The sequence below is a fragment of the Rhineura floridana genome, chromosome 1 (genome assembly GCF_030035675.1).
Source record: "Rhineura floridana isolate rRhiFlo1 chromosome 1, rRhiFlo1.hap2, whole genome shotgun sequence".
NCBI lineage: Eukaryota > Metazoa > Chordata > Lepidosauria > Squamata > Rhineuridae > Rhineura > Rhineura floridana.
In genome coordinates, this window is record NC_084480.1 from 188,291,693 (window position 1) to 188,305,702 (window position 14,010).

At 44.1% G+C, this 14,010-nt stretch overlaps 1 protein-coding gene across 3 annotated transcripts in view; it reads left to right on the plus strand.

The window, feature by feature from the left end:
- Positions 1-2,143: 2,143 nt before the first annotated feature.
- Positions 2,144-14,010, plus strand: part of TRIO (trio Rho guanine nucleotide exchange factor) — a 279,134-nt gene continuing 267,267 nt past the window's right edge. For 2 of the 3 annotated variants that reach the window (XM_061589413.1, XM_061589410.1), the window contains exon 1: positions 2,144-3,110. In XM_061589413.1, the coding sequence (XP_061445397.1) occupies positions 3,005-3,110 (106 nt within the window). In that variant the 5' untranslated portion in view covers positions 2,144-3,004. The remainder of the gene's footprint in view (positions 3,111-14,010) is intronic. The other variant, XM_061589377.1, reaches the window with a different exon arrangement.

A 14,010-nucleotide genomic window follows, 5' to 3' on the forward strand; every position in this document is an offset into this window, starting at 1 on the left:
ATAAAAACATTTTTAATACTCCAGATTTTTCTTAACATTTTATCCTTCAGCCAGAGGCCTGTAGTAAAGGCTTAGGTGCTATCCTTGCACAGGAAGGAACATCCCCTTCTGTATTTAACATAAACTACTCCCCAATGAACAAAAACATTCCACCATAAAATGAGAGATCCTAGCCATTTTTACACTACATTACCTTTGAGGTTCTCCATTTAGTCACTGACCATACCCCCGCTTCAATGGGTGAAAAATACTAACTCTTGCAGCACTTGGTGGCTTGTACTATAGCCCACCAGAAACACTCATGAAATGCTAATATTGTTTTTTCTTTTGTCAAAGCTCTTAGGATTATTCTCTCTTGGTAGAGAACCAACACGGCCAGATGTCCTCCTTGTGGGGTGTCTTGGGGTATACTGCCACTAGATGCAGCAGGCTATCCCCATACTGTCACCACTGAAGCTTCCTTGGATTGGTTGTGAGGCCAATGGCTGTCAATCAGCTGGACAGCAGCTAGTGGGTCAGCTCATGCACTAACCCAGAAACTGGGGAGGAACACAGCTGATATAAGCTCAGTAGAACAAGAGGCAGGGGTGCAAAATAGCACCGCTGAATTTAAATAGAAGTCAGTACTACAGAAAGGAGGAAGATAAAAGGAGATAGCAGAGAAATTGAAGCTATTCACCAAGGTGGGTTTAAAGAAATAGATGAAAGGCAGGGAGGGACTCATACTGGCTGGCTGGGGAAAAAGAGGAGCAGGAAAAGTAGGCTGAAGTGGATGGAAGCTTGAGATAAAAGGTAAGAGGTAATGGAAGGATGAGAGGACTAAAGAGAAGCATAAGTGGATCAGGAATAGCCTACTCACTCAGTTGCTGGGGTTGTAGGAGGTTCCTTCCCATTTGGAGCTTGTGAAGAGCTGATAGAATACCTACTGAGCCTACAATACAAAAGGGACAAGCTATGCAGCACTCGCCTTTGACAGCAGCCATTCCATGAACATGGAATATTTATCTGCATGCGCAGAGCTGACCATTCTTGCCTTTAATTAACTAAAGGACTGTAAGTGACCAGGAACCCAGAGAATTAACATGGCTTCTAATAAAATTTCACTTCAAACAACTAATTACATTTCTGTATCATTTTGACACAAGTATCAACATGTGACTAGATGCTTTGATGTGTCTCTCTCCCTTGACCACTTTGCAGCGGCCAACATCCAATTTTAAGGAATTGGTCAATGTCAATAATGGACTTAAAAGAGGTGAATTTACAAATAATGCTGCCAATTCCCTTAGTTGATATTAAACATTGATGGAAAACTTGAGGCCTATCTTGTCACCAGAAATTGCAGTCCCTCTCCTCAATCTTGGTTTGAAGTAGGATGGGGATCCTGTGGCCCTCTCAGTGTTTTTGGACTGCACCTCCTATAATCACTGACCATGCTGGCTGGGCCTGCTAGGGATTCAACATCTGGAGGGCCACAGGTTCTTTATTTCTGATGCTGAGTTCAAAAGTAAATGTCCCTAGTAAAAGCAGCAAGATCCCTACGGTTAAATAAATCAGATTAGCAAATTGAGTTTTTAACCCAGCAAATGAGTAGAAAACCTCTGAAGAAGGAAAAAAAGAGAATTAGGTTAATAAATTTTGGAAAGACTTTGGGCAGGCTGTTATCATTCAGCAGGTGGCAAAATTCGTAAACGTTGTTGTATCTCTCAGACTTGTTATGTTCGCCGGTTCTTAGTTTGTCACTCTTTTTAATCTGCTTTACCGAGTCTGTGATTTGGAATTTGTGTAAATGATCCGCTGACAGTAATAAAGGAAATGAGCATTCCACGGTACCTGCTCCTTGAAAGAATAGCTTTTTAAAAGTAACTTTAGAGTTATTTTTAATAGGGAAATGCAGAGGACTCTCGACCGGTCTCGCTAAGTTTCCTAATGTGGGGAACCACGCCTTACAATGGCCTCCCCCAGAAAGAGGGCGCTCTTTACTCCCCTCAGCCAATAAGGCGCATAAAATGCATATTCAAACGTCTATGTATTAAAGGGGATTTTCCTGCTCGGGCTTCGGCCGTTGCTTAGAATATGGCCTCAGCCAATAGAAAGGCGCTCTTTTCTTTAGCTCTGCGCTCCAATCGGCGCTCCCGACTGCCTCTTCCTGTGCAGCCTGCCGAACGTTAACGGAGCTGTCCGGAACTTCCCGAGAGGCTGTAGGTCCCCTCTCTCCCCCTTCTTCCAATGCTGTCCTCTCTCTTTCTTTTCCCTGGGCGGGGAATTGTCTCCCTTCCTTCCTTCCCTGTTCCCACCCACCTTTGCAATTGCAATCAAAATGGAGGAGCGGGGCGGCTTCTGCACCCTTCCAGGACACTGTTGTTAATGCAGCTGCTCCTGCCTGGCTCCCCAAAGACTGCAACACCCTTCTTCCCGCTTGCGCGCCTGCCCGACGCCTGCTTCCATTCTCTTTCTCCTCCCACCGGCTTCCTCCTCCTGCCCTGATTGCAGCCCCCTCCTTCCCTCTCCATCCATGCGCCCTCCCTTCCCCCTCCTGCAATTGTCTCTGCTTTTTTTGCTCCTGCATGCATCCATTGCTTATGCATGCGCTGTACACCCTGCCTCTCTGGAGGGGCTGCCGGGGGCTCTCCTAGAGCTGTGATCTCTCCGTGCGCACACCTTCAGTCGTGGTCTCCATCTATTATTACAATCCTTGCGCTGCCTGTGCAATCGAGCCGTCCATCCATCCGACCAGCCGTCCTTCTCTTTCTTTTCCCTCATTTTCCTTCTCTCTCCCCCCCTTCTCCGCTTGCACCATCATCATTATCACCACCCCCACCGTGTTTCTGGATGGATTTCTTCCTGGGTTTTTGCTAGAAGGGGAAGCCGAAGATCTGGTGGCGATTTTTTTAGGTATTTCTCCCCCCTCCTGCTGCTGTCAGGATCCAGGCAAAAACACTGATCAGAGTGGCGGTGGCCGTGGGATCAGGTCCAGAGGAGCCACCGACCGCATCTAGCAGCCATGAGCGGTTCCACGACCGCCTCCTCTACCAGCGGCAACGCAGCCGGGGAAGGGGCGGAGGACGCTGCCAAGGATTCCGCAGACATCGCGGCTTTCTTCCGATCGGGTGAGTTCTCCGTTTTGGCAAAAGAAAAAAAGGGATCTGGCAGAGGAGGCCTTGCAGGGGAGAGGGGCAAGGGAGATCTTACCCCCCCCCGCGTCCCTATGCCCAGGGAGTTGGGCCGGTGGCGGTGTGCGCTTTTGAGTGTTGGTGCCTAAGACCAAACGCTTTCCTTGTCCGAGATCTAAAATCCTGACTCAGGAAGCGGCTCCCTTTAATTTTACCGTGTTATATGCTGTCGGGCGTTGAAGGAGAGAAATGTTCCGAAGACACAAGAGAAGCCATGTGGATAACTGTAGGCGCTTCATAGCGTATCTTTAATACCTAATAGACGGATCTGGTGGATCCCCCCCCCCATTAATCTTCAACAAGTTCGGGTATCTTATCGTCTAATTGTAATGATCATTCTTCATAACAGCCTCACCTCCCCATGAAGGCTAGATTCTCCTTCTTGCTAAAGTCAGCAGAGAAGAGTATAAAAGGCCAGGCTTTCTGTGGACTGTAGCATGTGCCTCGATGCCAGAATCCACAGCCTTTGTCACTGTTTCTAGTCACCTCAGCTGCCTGTTAGCAAGGAATGGCAACAAACCCACACCCCCTTGTTTGCCTTCGGGGGGTGAACATTGTTTTCTTCCGTAGCCTTTGCTATGTCTCTGTGTGTTTATTTCTATTAAAAGAAGAAGCTTCACTTCCCAGCCACTTCTCTCTCCCTGCCTGCCTTTGGGGTTCTAAAGCAAGTATTGGAAACCAGCATATAAATAGTCTACAAAGGCGGCTAAAATATAATGGGCTTCATTTGTACATTTTTGGGGGGGGGCTTTTTTCAAATCTGGCGTAATGAGTGGCAGTTGATAGCCTTTGTGCGTTGGTGCTGGCAAGGTTAGGGTTTTCTAGAGGGCCTGTTGGCAAAGGAACACTTGTATCTTGCATAGTTAAGCTGTAAGGAAAATACTTTGACACAGGACAAATGCCAGGAGCTTCTCCTTACATGGTCACTCCAGCTGTTGTGGTAACCTTCTTGTATCCTATTACAGTGATGGTAAAACATTTTTTTTTTCTTTTTATAAATTGCTTGAGATGGGGTAACGACTGCGAATGGGAAGCACAATGGATAGGATGTGGGAGGAAATAGGTTCTTCCAAAACAGACCTTTTCCAGAAACCCACAATTGAGAAAGAGAACTTGTATTTCATTGATGCCTGTCAGGTGTGTATCTGTGTGGCTGAAACTGCCAAGTTACAGTGTTCCCAGTAGACCCAGTGCTTGCGACCAGAGGAACAGTGGCTATATGGAGGTGAAGTGTCCTAAAGCGTGGGAAGCAAGACCTTGGAGAGGGCTGGTGTGTTCTCTGGCTTACAGCTGAACTGTAAATGCTTTCTTCCCTGGAAATTGGGGGCGAGGACAACGTAAGAGGAGCCTACTGGATCAGGCCAGTGGCCCACCGAGTCTAGCGTTCTGTTCTTACAGCGGCCAGCTAGGAGAGAGGTTGCTGGGATAGAAATGGAAGTCATTGCCATCCCTTTGCTACTTTGGGATGAGGAGCTAATAACTCTCTGGAGCAAACATTTGTCAGCCCTGTTAGGACAAATTCAGGCAAAAGCTAGGAGTCTTTTTCCGAATTCAGGAGGTGAGAGATATCTCTGGATGAAAGAAGGGAAAGGAGTTGGGGCTGCCCTTTCCATTGATATCTCTGGATGAAAGAAGGGAAAGGAGTTGGGGCTGCCCTTTCCATTGCTTGCCTGCTATGTCCCCTGCTTCAGGAAGGCAGAAGGGGGAAGCCCAACAGGAAGCCTCTGACTGACTGACAGTCGGATTCCTTCTGAACACCCCTTGAGCCAAGTGCAGAGAGAGGGAATCTCTCTCTCTCTCTCTCTCTCTCTCTCTCTCTCTCTCTCTCTCTCTCTCTCTCTCTCTCTCTCTCGTGTGTGTGTGTGTGTGTGTATCTATCTGTCTTAGCCTATATGCTGCTCATCCTCCCCCTTTGAAGGAGGAGAGAGAGGGGGCAGCCAGCTTGATAACTTGCTTCATCTGAATGCCTTTAAAAGGACTGAGCCTAGCAAGTGGGGGGGGAGAAGAGGAGGGAAGAAATGCAGACTCATTGCTGGAAAAATGAAGGGGTGCCTGATTTAGGTTTGTATGTTTCTCTCTACTAGCGGAGTGGGTGTCGAGGGAACCTAGATAGAGCACGATTCCGTGGAATAAGTAACAGTTGGCTTGCTTCTGCCCTCCTTGACAAAGAACTGGGGGAGGGGTATGGAGAAGGAAAGGATAAAGACCATCAGTAATTGGGTCTCCTCCCTCACTGCCAGGAGTGGGTTATGGTGAGGGGTCTTGCACACAAGTGTGATCAGAAGCTTCTGAGCTCAAAGTCCCTTAATCTGGGCAAAATATAATCCATGAAGATGGTGGCTGGGTTAGACAGGTGGGTGCCTTTCATGTGAGCTTTGTTTTCATTCTCTGAAATAGTCTCCCAGGATAGACTGCATGGATCATGTTTCTCAGAAATCCACAATCCCTGTTTGGTGTTGCTCCCATGGGCAGCGTCAAGATGCAAGGGGATCCAGTTCTGTGTGGCTTTAGGGATAACTGTCAGCCAGGCAAAGTGCGCACAGTGTAATTTTGCTTTCCTGGGCATTGTTGTTGTCACAAAATTTGGGTGAGAGTTGCTAGCTAGCACACTTGCAGCCTGATCAAGCTTGGTATTACTCTTGTCTAGGTTTGGTCTGTGTTGCATAACAAAGATATTCCATCATGTGCCATTGACATTCAGTACTGGGGGTATGCCAGTATATGCTAGCTTCTGTTCAAAATAGGCTTCCAGATACACTGGCAAAATGTACTAGCCCGTAAAAATTTTATTGGCCTGCCTGATCATACATACCTGTTTTGGGCTGAAATCCTGTATCCCAGGTGTGGGCAACCTTTTGCCCTCCAGATATTGCTGAGCTACAACGTCCATCATCCTTGGCCATTGGCCATGCTTGCTGGGGCTGATGAGAGTTGTAGTTCAGCAACATCTGGAGGGCCAAAGGTTCCCCACACCTTCTGTCCAGAAATAAGCTCCGTTGAATTTAGTGGGATTTACTTCTGAGTAGACATGTATATCATTGCGCTGTTGGTCATTTTGGCTGAAAAAGCCAATGTCTGTATGACTTCCCTGCCAGGACACCTAGAGGCGATTTTTCTTGCCTCAGATAAGCAACTATTTGGAAGCCTGGTTTGAAATGTATTATGCTCTGGTGGTTTTGCTTCGGGTTGTATCTACTTTCTGTTTGTTACCCAATTGGAGCCCTTGGAATGGTTGCAGTAAAAGTGTAAATGAGAATGTTGGTAGTGAGAACGCTGGGAAAATGTGAAAGGCTATACAAATACAGGAGATAATTGACAAATATTTCCTTCTCTTTGAGATCCATTCGGGCATGCGGAGACACACTGATTCGGACTGTCTGTGCAACACATTTTCCTCTTCCAAGGATATGTTAAATTTCATTCTGCCTAAGGCAGGATTTTTTCAAGAGCAGTTTCAAAATTTGAGGTGGCTTCTCTGACAATCAGCCAAAGACTAAAAGTTGGGAAAGGCATTAAAAACAAACACACATCTGTGTGGGTAAGACCTGCCACAGTGGACTTCAGAAGGTATGAGTGATAGATGTCAAGTGGGGTGAAAAGTACAGTGAGAGGAAACTGACAAAAAAGGGTGTATTGGAAGGGATCCCTGGGGCTGGGGGAAAAGCAGTACATCAATGGTGTTTCAAGCATCTATGTAGAAATGTGAAGTTGGGCAGCCACAGTGACTGGTCTTCCAAGACTGCAAGAGAGGGAGTGGGCTTTGGATTTGGAATGGTGCAGCTGCTGTTAAAAGAGTGCCTGAGTCATTGGAAAGGGTTCACTTTTTATGGCCATGGTATGTATTCACAGTGGACTGCTTCCAGTGGACTAGCATATCTAAGTAGCTCTTTCAGCCATCAGCGGAACTATAGGCGTTGAATAGGTTAAAGACCTACTGGAGGAAAAATGCTTAAGTGGAATAAGGTAGGCAGGCATACTGTAAAATGGTTTGTCGTTGGGTATAATGAATGGTACATTGTGCCAAAGAAGTCTTCTTGTGGAATCTGAGAAACCAGCTGAAATCATGCTTGTTATCAGACAGCTCTGACACACAGATTTAGGGTGTGAACTGTGTCTCGTTTAGCCTGCATTGAAGAAGTAATACAGAAAATGGCCCTTATTCTTAAAATGTTGGTCTGTTGCCCTATAGGAACTTAAAACGACAAAGGTCAGGGCCAAGCTAAATGAGATGATATCTGATTAGATCTCTAGATCTTTTCTTAAACAACCAAAAAAATAATAATAGATGGGACATCTAAATTGGATTAGGGTAAAACTCTGGGAAAGAAGGGATTAGTGGCTTTTTTTTGCTCTAAATTATCCCCGCAAACTGTTTTTGCCTCCTATGGAAAGCATGAGCAAGTTTATCCAGTGTGGCAAATAGCAGCTTCGGCATGAGTTTTGGGGCCAGGGGAGGGAAACAATTTTAGATTAAAAAAAAAAGACATGGTTGGAAAAAGGTTAATCCTTCCTCCTTTCCCAGTGCCACAGCCCTGAACCAATTTAGGAGTATCTGTAGAGCTCTGATTTCAGCTCGTCTAGTTTGGCTTTTGAGTAGTAGGCCCTGGTACCTCAAAGGAAAGAAGTACTTCAAAGCACTGCAGCATTTCCCATTTTCTTGGAAAGAGTAACTGTATTTCTTAGCATGCTGTAACTTGGGTGGAAATGTTTCCTTAATGCCTGAAATAACAGGCCCGGTAAACTGGTGGCCAAATCCAGTAGGCACAGTTAGAAAGGATGGTGTTGAGCTTATGGGCTTTAGGCTTTGGTGTATGCAGGGTTTCTGCCACTTTCAATTTCCTTATTTTTATTGGCAAAAATCAATATGCCAGATACTGCCTCCATATTAAAAAGGCAGCGCTGAAGGCATCATGCGTTGATTTCAAGTCTCCTACACAGCTGTGATGTAAACAAGGCCTGAGAAGGGCATTCTTCCCATGCCTCTTCTTCCCCTCATTCTTGCTTATTCTCTGTAATTATCTAACTTGGCCCACTCTTTCAATGTGCAGCATAACACTTCGTGGTCTACATTTTTAAAATACCTTCTAAAAATAGATGGAGGGGTGACTTTGAACCAAACTAGATCGAGTAAAATTTAGGAAGTTGTGCAATGCTAAGAGTGCTTTTACTGTTTCTGTGAGTAACTTGAACTACTTTGAAAGCAGGGGTATTGGGGGCTGCATTCCTTCAGGGAGTAAACTGTCGGGGGCCTCATGCTGGTTGTGGTTGGGGCCCCTCCCATTTCTCTTCCCACCCCTCTCTCTTTTCTTCCTCAACCCATCTGGCTGCCTGAACAGGGACAGATCGCTCTTGCCAGAGGTCTGACTGAACTGAGGGCTTGCAGAGGGCTTTCTCCCTCCTTCCCTCTCTCCCTCTCCTTTGATTGTTCCATCCATTTCAGCTTTTCCTCCTTCCAACCTTCCTTGTATCCTTCTGGGCTTCCCTCACCTGCATGAAATTAGGCCAATCTAATGGAATAAGTTTATTTTCATTAAACACTTTTTAAATGCCCAAACTGGTGAATCCAGGCTTTGCAGTTCAACTATGTACTGATTCTTGATTCCTGGATATAAACTCAGTATTAACCTAGACATTTTCTAAACCACTGGCTTTTACACTTCGTACCTTCAGATAACATTGACTTTTGTCAAAGAAATCCTGCACATTGCTGAGAATACTGGGAATGGGGGAACGTTGTAATGCGCACAGTTGGATTGCATTGCAGATGGTTCAGACATAATGCCAAACCATGATGCTCTGTAAACAACCTTGACTTTTCTTCTCAGATGTGGTGATTCCCCATCTCGTCTGTTTTTCAGGCAAACCATGGTTTGCTATTTCATCTAAACCAACTACCTACTTCTGCAAACCATAGTCCACCAATCTGGATAAAATGACAAGCTATGGTTTGTGTCAAACGCAAGGTGAGCACATTCACAGAGCACCAATTCATAGTTTGTCATAGCATCTGAGCCTCCTATTGGAGGCCATACTTGTTGGACCTCAGTGTCTCTCCTGGGTGGACTAAGTGTACACCTTAGAAACACTGAAGTTCAACTGGATGGTCAGGGTCCACAAGCAGGTTACAACCCAGTTTTAAGGGGGTTGGGGCTCACACACAGGTCACAACCCCTGATTTTTAAGTATCATTTTAAGGATTTTGATATCTTTAATATGAGAGAGTCTACAGCAGAGTTTAAGAAAGGGGGGAGAGAAGGGGAGAAAAAGAAAAAGTTGGGCATGTATGGCAAAAAAAAGTTGGAGCTAAAGGTGGATCTGGGAAAGTTGAAGACTGCTACACACAATACACATAACATTTGTCTGAGGTTATTTATTGCAGAAGACGATTAGTAGTGGTGTGAAAAGTGTGAAGAATGCTTGTTGGTCATTTCTAGTCTACCAAATGAGTAAGCTTTTGAGGAACCTTGGGGTTCCCTGAAACATAATTTTGAAAGCCACTGGTATAATTGGAGCCAGCATGTTTTCCAATTAAGGAAGGCTAGCCTTTGGTCTTTGTTTCATTCTTGGTTTTTTTCCCATCAGGTCAGTTCTGTTGTCAAATCTTGAAATTATTTTTTACTATTTCTGGAACTGGTCCTTTTTGTTCACTCTTCACATCTCATCTTGGCTATTTCAGCATGATGCTGTTTGGTCTTCCTTTCTCAACGTAAACTTTTGTCCACAACAGTTCTGCCCTTAGTGGTATTTGTCCTGCTCACCATCAGCAGTCATCTCACTCTCCTCTATTCACTGACACTCAGTTTTCTCCTGTTTTCTTGTTCTGTTTCATATTTGCATCCCACCTTTTAGAGATTACAATTTCTCACAAAGCAGCTTCATACTTCTGCATCTCACCTTGAGGCACTATAACTCAGATCCTCTTTGAATTCTTATTAGATTTCAGTTTAGTTTGCTCTTTCCTTTGATTCTGACCCTATTATTGTTAAGGCAAAGATATCTTTTTCCAAATATGAACTTTTTCTTGCCTCTTCTTGTGCCTGGAATGGTTGTTCTGAACATGTTTTCACCTAACACATTTAAAAACTGAATCTTTTTGAACATAATGCCCTTGATATTACTAAGGAATTAAATTTTCCAGGAAGTCATAGATCCACTTTGCATCAAATTCAACTGTTGAATATTAATAAGTTATTTGGCAAACTCCTGATTGATTTCCTTATATTATCTCTCCAAAATACAACTGGAATTTTCTGATTGGGCTAACAAAGCAGAAATTGATGTATCCAGATAGGAAATGCAATACATTATCTACAGTTCACTCGGACATACCTCACATTAAATCTCTTTTGAGGTTTAGAGTCTGTTAAGAGATAAATAATAGGTTGTTATTCACAGAACAATTTGGCACCCAGTTTCTGGAATTCTAGAACACATTTCAGAATGGGGAAATCCTGAGACAGAGTTGAGCTCCATGTTCAGCAAAATATCATTCTGGAGCTCTTCCTAGAGTGTTAAAGGCTGAAGGTATGAGACTGGCATTTTTCAGTGCTTCCCCACATTAAACTCCCTGCATGTTAAAAGCTAGCACGTCAGGAAAGGATAATGCTAGAATCTTTCTCTGAAGTGCAAGGGTTTTTTTAATGTAGATGAGCATTCTGTGGGGATGCACTAAGCACAACCATAAACGATAAAGTGAAGGAAAAAACTCTCCACAAAATGTCATGCTAGTGTGAACGTACAACTTTATTTTGAATTTCTAGTGAATTATAAGAAACCAAAACTACAGTAGAACAAGTCTTGGAAAACAGAGATGGTGGCCCAATTTAAACTGATTTTTTATTTAATAAAAAGACGTTACAGATTTAACATAAATGTTAGGTTAAAATAAAACAAATAGGTTTACAGTAGCAAGCCACAAGTGGCTTAGTTATGAGTGTTGCATTCCCCATAGCTCATGATCAGTAATGATGCTTGCAGGTACATAGATGATACTAATGTGGAGGAGGTAATCGTCTGGAAATGGAGCAACTTGCGTGCATCAGGTTTTGAGAATATTTATTTATTGGAAATGAACCAGTGTTTTGCTTCTGAGTCAGCTAACCTCCTTTCCCCCAAAGCTGTTTTGTTAGATTGACAAAAAGCCTGGCTTCTCTGGGCTAGTAGAACTGTTTTGTGAAGGATATACCCGTCTTTGGCCTAGTGTGCATGCAACACTTAAGCTAAACCATGGCTAAGCTTGAATCAGGGCTGCTTTGTTCCTCTTGCTGCTGACTTACTACCCAGAGCTAAGCCATTGGCTTAGCATTATCTCTGAATCTAGGTTTATGGTTTGTCTCTCCCCAGAAAAACCACAAACTATAGCCATGGTTTGTTCTTGGCTTAGCACTTATGGTTTGTTTGGGGGAGGGAGACAAAGCATAAGCGCTCCTTCAGATGCAACAGTAAGCCAAACCATGGCTTCGCTCCGGGTAATGCAGTAGCAGCAGGACCAGAGGAGGAGCACAGTAGCTGCTATTTTTATTCTGAGTACACACACGCTTGCTTGGTTGTGCTTAGCCATGGTTGGGCTTAGTGTTATGTGCAAACTGGTTCCAGTTAGTATCAGACTATTTGGAAAAGTACCTGACTTAAAAATACCACTGCAGTTTTATTGCAGTAAAATACACAATTATGCAACAAAAGCAACTAGTGGTACTGTTGGCTTTTCATGGATTCTTTGGGGTAGTGAAAGAAGAAACAGCCATTTTGGATGTGCTAATAGAGCAGTGAGAATAGCAAGCTCAGTTGAGTTGTTCCCAGTCCTGTACATTATTTTCTGTCTTCTATCGCATTTGACTAGTTTCAGTACTTGCTAGCATCAAAATATTCCAGTGGGTGTCTTATTGCCAGGATTGGCCAATTTGTGAGCCGCATTCAGTCCACAGTCTTTCCGAGACCTCAGTGTCTTAATGATTTGTCAAGCACATTATGATGAAGTTATTTTTTCTCTCAGTCTCTCTTGTCACTCTTTCACTTACATAGACTAAAATGTATTTCAGGCCATAAACTCCCCTTCTGTATAAACGCACAAAGTCACTGGATATCCTGTAACTTGATTTTTCTAATCCTTGAAATGAGGATTATTTTAGGGGATTCCTGTCCTCTAAGGTTGGACTGTTCAGGAGAAATGACAAGATTATAGTCTGAACTGGCTCTTAGAGCTCTTAGTAGCAAAAGGGATGGGTTGGAAAAAGAGATGTAGAAAGGCATAGTCTGCTTGTTGTGAGCCCAGCCATGTGGTTGTTGCATCATAATGCAGAGTGGGTGGGGCTATGCCCAGAACATTGTGGTGGGGTGAATTTCCCAACAGTCTTTCTCTTGCTTTGTCGCTTGCATTGACATGCAGCACCCCTACATAGTCCTTCAGGAAAGAGGCAGGCTGCTGCTGACCTGATACTCGGGCGTTATGGCGAGGAGCCATGTACTTCAATGCAGGGCACATGCTTTGCATGTATAAGATGTCAACTTCAACTGCAGGCATCTCTAGTTAAAGGGGTTCTGATAGTGGGACTGGGAAGAATCTCTGCCTGAAGTCTTGGAGAGCTACTGCTGGTCAGGGCAGGGTAGTGCTAGATTTGGTAGGCCACTGGACAAACTGTATAGAGCAGCTGCTTGAAACTTTTGGTTGCAGTCCTGTTGTTCAGCTGGAAAATGTGAGTACTGGATAATTTATTTCTAACCTCTGTTCAGGGAAAGGTTGATAAAAGGCTAGGATAGTTTATTTTCAAAAATTCTAAATCGCTCTTCACCCAAACAGTTTCCACAGTGGTATACAAGAATAACAATTCAATAAAAGCAAAATGTAATCCATCATAAAACAATAAAAATGGAACGACAACAGCCAACCCCCCCCCCCGAAATGCACATGAGACAAATGTAGCTCCTTTAAAATGCCTGGGTAAACAAGAAAGGCTTTCACCTGGTACAAAGCGATTGTAATAGCCAGTTGAGCCTCTTCTGGGTGGGCGGTCAAGAGTAGTTGTGTCATCTTAGAAAAGGTCCTCTCCTTATTGCAAGCGTAATGTACTTCAGCAAGCAATGGAGAAAGACCTTAGCTGGAGATCTTAATGCATGTGTAGCACAACATGGAAAGAAATCTTGGGTCCCAAGCTGTGTAGGGCTTTAAAGATAAGCATCAGGACCTTGAATTGGGCAAATAGGCAGCTAGTGTAATTCTTTAAGAACCTACACCAGAATATGAACTATTTGAAGAATGCTATTGTCAAAGGCAGTCCATGCACAATGCATTATAGTAGTCCAGCTAGGCGGTTACCAGAGCTTGAATCATGATAGCTAAGCTATCAGTGTTCAGAACTGTCAAGTTCTGTCAGTGGCTGTTGGTTGTGATAGCCACAAACAAAGAACCTCAATGTTCAGAGGCCAATGAACAGATGCTGAGCATAAATAGGAGATGAGTTTCTATGTTACCTTACTTGAAAGTTCATCAAGGGAATCTTGGCAAGGGGCTCTATCTAGACATTGGAAATTACTGCTTGAGTTCTAACTTTAAAAAAGGAAACTTAAAACCAGTTCTTTTCATAGATTTGTGTTACTGTTATTTAGAAAGTATAAGATGTCTCCCCCCGGAATAGGGACTACAGTAGGGCCCCGCTTACCAGCGTTCCGTTTTCCAGCATTCCGCTGATGTGGCGGCTTTCAATGAGGAGAAATTCCCCATTTTAAGGCTGTTTTTGCGCTTTTGCGACATTTTCGCGTCATTTTTGCACGACGCGCGCCATTATTTTCAATGGGTTTCGCTTTACGGCGATTTCCGCTTTACGGCGGCAGTCCAGAATGG